The 2,500-nt window shown below is 43.0% G+C and overlaps 1 protein-coding gene across 1 annotated transcript in view; it reads right to left on the reverse strand.

The window, feature by feature from the left end:
* mtd (TLD domain-containing protein mustard) overlaps positions 1-2,500 on the reverse strand; it is a gene marked incomplete in the record, with an annotated part of 375,089 nt that overhangs the window by 75,982 nt on the left and 296,607 nt on the right. The window contains 1 exon segment of the mRNA XM_086553982.1: positions 1-394. This exon segment is cut by the window's left edge and continues 231 nt beyond it. Within this exon segment, the coding sequence (XP_086410108.1) occupies positions 1-394 (394 nt within the window).

The following is a 2,500-nucleotide window of genomic DNA, read 5'->3' on the forward strand; positions in this document are numbered from 1 at the left end:
GCGACCAGCCTCAGCAATTGGTGTAAGGTCACCAGCCACTGGTCCTGCAGGCTGCTGTGGCTGCTGCTGTGGTGGCTGTTGCTGTTGTTGCTGCTGCTGTAGTATACCACTTGGAGATGGCTGACCAGATGAGTTCTGTCCCTCACCACTAGCAGGAGAGACATCTGACCCAATAGGAGTAAGCAGTTCATGTTCAAAGGCTTTGGGAAAAGCAGAAGTTTCCCGAGTATCTCCTCCACAGGAACAAGAGGAGTCATTGTCATCCTGTGACGCTGCTAGTTCTGGGAATGTTGCATCTTTACACAAAGAAGCATCTTTTCCTGGTGACTCCTGACTCCCAACACGTTCCACATGACCTGGACCCCAGTAGATCTCTGGCTTGGGAATTTCTGGCCTGTGTGGTTAGAGATATTGATTAGTATGATTAAGAGATGAATAATTGCAAAAGAGAAAAAACTCTCTATAAAAAAAATTGATGATAAAAGAATTAGCAGTTTTAGCACCAACAACTGCAATATTGACAATGATGATAAAACACATCTCAACAGTATTAAGATCAATAACTTTAACAATAACAATATCAATATAGTAGTAATAATAAAATCAACAATAATAATTTATGATTAATCCCTATTTGTGACCTTCTAGGATGGGGCCAAGCCCATCTTGGCTTCATGATAGGTTTGGTAAATCTGACAAAGCCACAACTTTGGAGATTGTCCCACAGGACTCTTCCATCCAGGATTATCACTAGAAGAGACAATCTGATAGGACTCTTCCATCAAGGATTGTCATTTGAAGAGAATCTGATGGGCAAGGTCATCCTTGAAGTTGGTGCCCGCAGTTTGTTTTATTTGCTGGTCCTTATCTAGTCTAAAGTGTAGCTGCCAATTGGATACATGGTCCGGCCATGATCCAATTCAAGGACCTGTTATAAAGGAAAGAAGATGCAATTCCAAAACACATCATATAGTCAAGGATTGACTGCCAATCCACAAAAACCAGGAACATCAAGACTTTAAATATGCACAGTTTATTCCATCTGCACATTCCATATTGAGAGAGCTGATGACAGGTGGTTTTTGGTTTGTGGGTTTTTGCGGGGGTGCTGTTGTTTGGTTTGGGGTTTGTGTTTAGTGGGGTTTTTGTGTGGCTTTTGGGGTTTGTGGAGGTGATGGGGGGCAGGAGTGTGGGGGGGTGGTGACCCATTTGTGGGGGGGGACCATTGGTACCATTACCTTTTGGGGGATTGGAGAGTTATATTTTCTGCGGGTGGTGATCTAGGGTTTTAGATTTGTGGGGTAGTAAACAGGGATGGTACTAGAGGGGGTTTTCGTTGTGTATGTTATTGTAATTTGGTTTGTAGTTGAGTAGGGTGGGGTTCTTGTGTGTTTTTTTTTTATTGGGCGTGGTGGAGGCTTACAGTGGCGTGGAGCGCCTTTTGCTGATGTTCTTATTCTTGTTTGATGTCAGTAGGGTTTAGGGTATTGGTAATGTGGTTTTTGTTGTTGTTTATCTTTGGTGTGGGTAAATGGAGGTGGGTGTGTTGAAACAGGAGGATTGGGGGGGTTGGGTGGGTGTGGGGGTAGGGTGAGGAGGGGTGGTTGTTAGGGGGGTTGTTTATGTTGGTGTGGGTTTTAGTATGGGGATTTTTTGTGTTTTTTTTTTGTTGGTTGTTATTTTAATTTTTTTGTGTTGGTGTGGGTAAATGGGGTGTTTTGTTTGGTGTATTTTGTAGGGAAGGCTTTGGGTGGGGTGGGGGGTGTAGGGTGGTTGTGGTCAGTTTTGTAGTGTTGGGTTATTTGGGGGTTTGGGTATGTTGTTGTTTTGGTGGGTTGTTAGGGTGTGGGTGTGAGTTGGGCATGGAAAATTTTTAGTTGGGTTGCTTGGATCTATTAGTTTAGTTTGTGTGGGTGAAATGTGGGTCTCGGGATGTAAGGAGGGAGATGTTGGAAATACACAACATTGCATGGCGTGTAGTTGTGATTTTGCCCACCTTTAGGGCCCTGCCCCCAAGCTAAAATGTTAATCAACTTTGTTGTCCAACAACCTAGAATTATGAATTACACTTACAAGATACATAAAGCCCTGGGTGATTTTAATGTACTGCTAGCACATATCAACAGGCAGTAAAAGTCTCAGGCCTCTGAACCCAAATGCTTGTCACACTACAAAAACCTTTGACAAACTATACTAGGGTCTGCAGGGACTTGCACAAGATTGTAAAATCATCAACAAAGTAAAAATCTGTAACTTTAACCCTCTCTGGATGGATGGTACACCACGTGTACCGCGCATTCAAGGCCCGTTTGCAGGGTGACGTTATACGGCATTGTTTATTCAACTGATTTAGGCCTATGTGTTCGAGAGCCCCGGCATTGTAACATGCAAGGCTGGAATGCCCCCGTCATGAGTGGGTTAATCATAGCCAACACAAGTATCAAAAAATAATAATTATTATTAATCATGATGACAATGTTCATCATAACAAAAAGTCAAT

This window comes from Penaeus japonicus, unplaced genomic scaffold (assembly GCF_977035675.1).
Source record: "Penaeus japonicus unplaced genomic scaffold, GWHDUDI00000001_assembly GWHDUDI00000029, whole genome shotgun sequence".
NCBI lineage: Eukaryota > Metazoa > Arthropoda > Malacostraca > Decapoda > Penaeidae > Penaeus > Penaeus japonicus.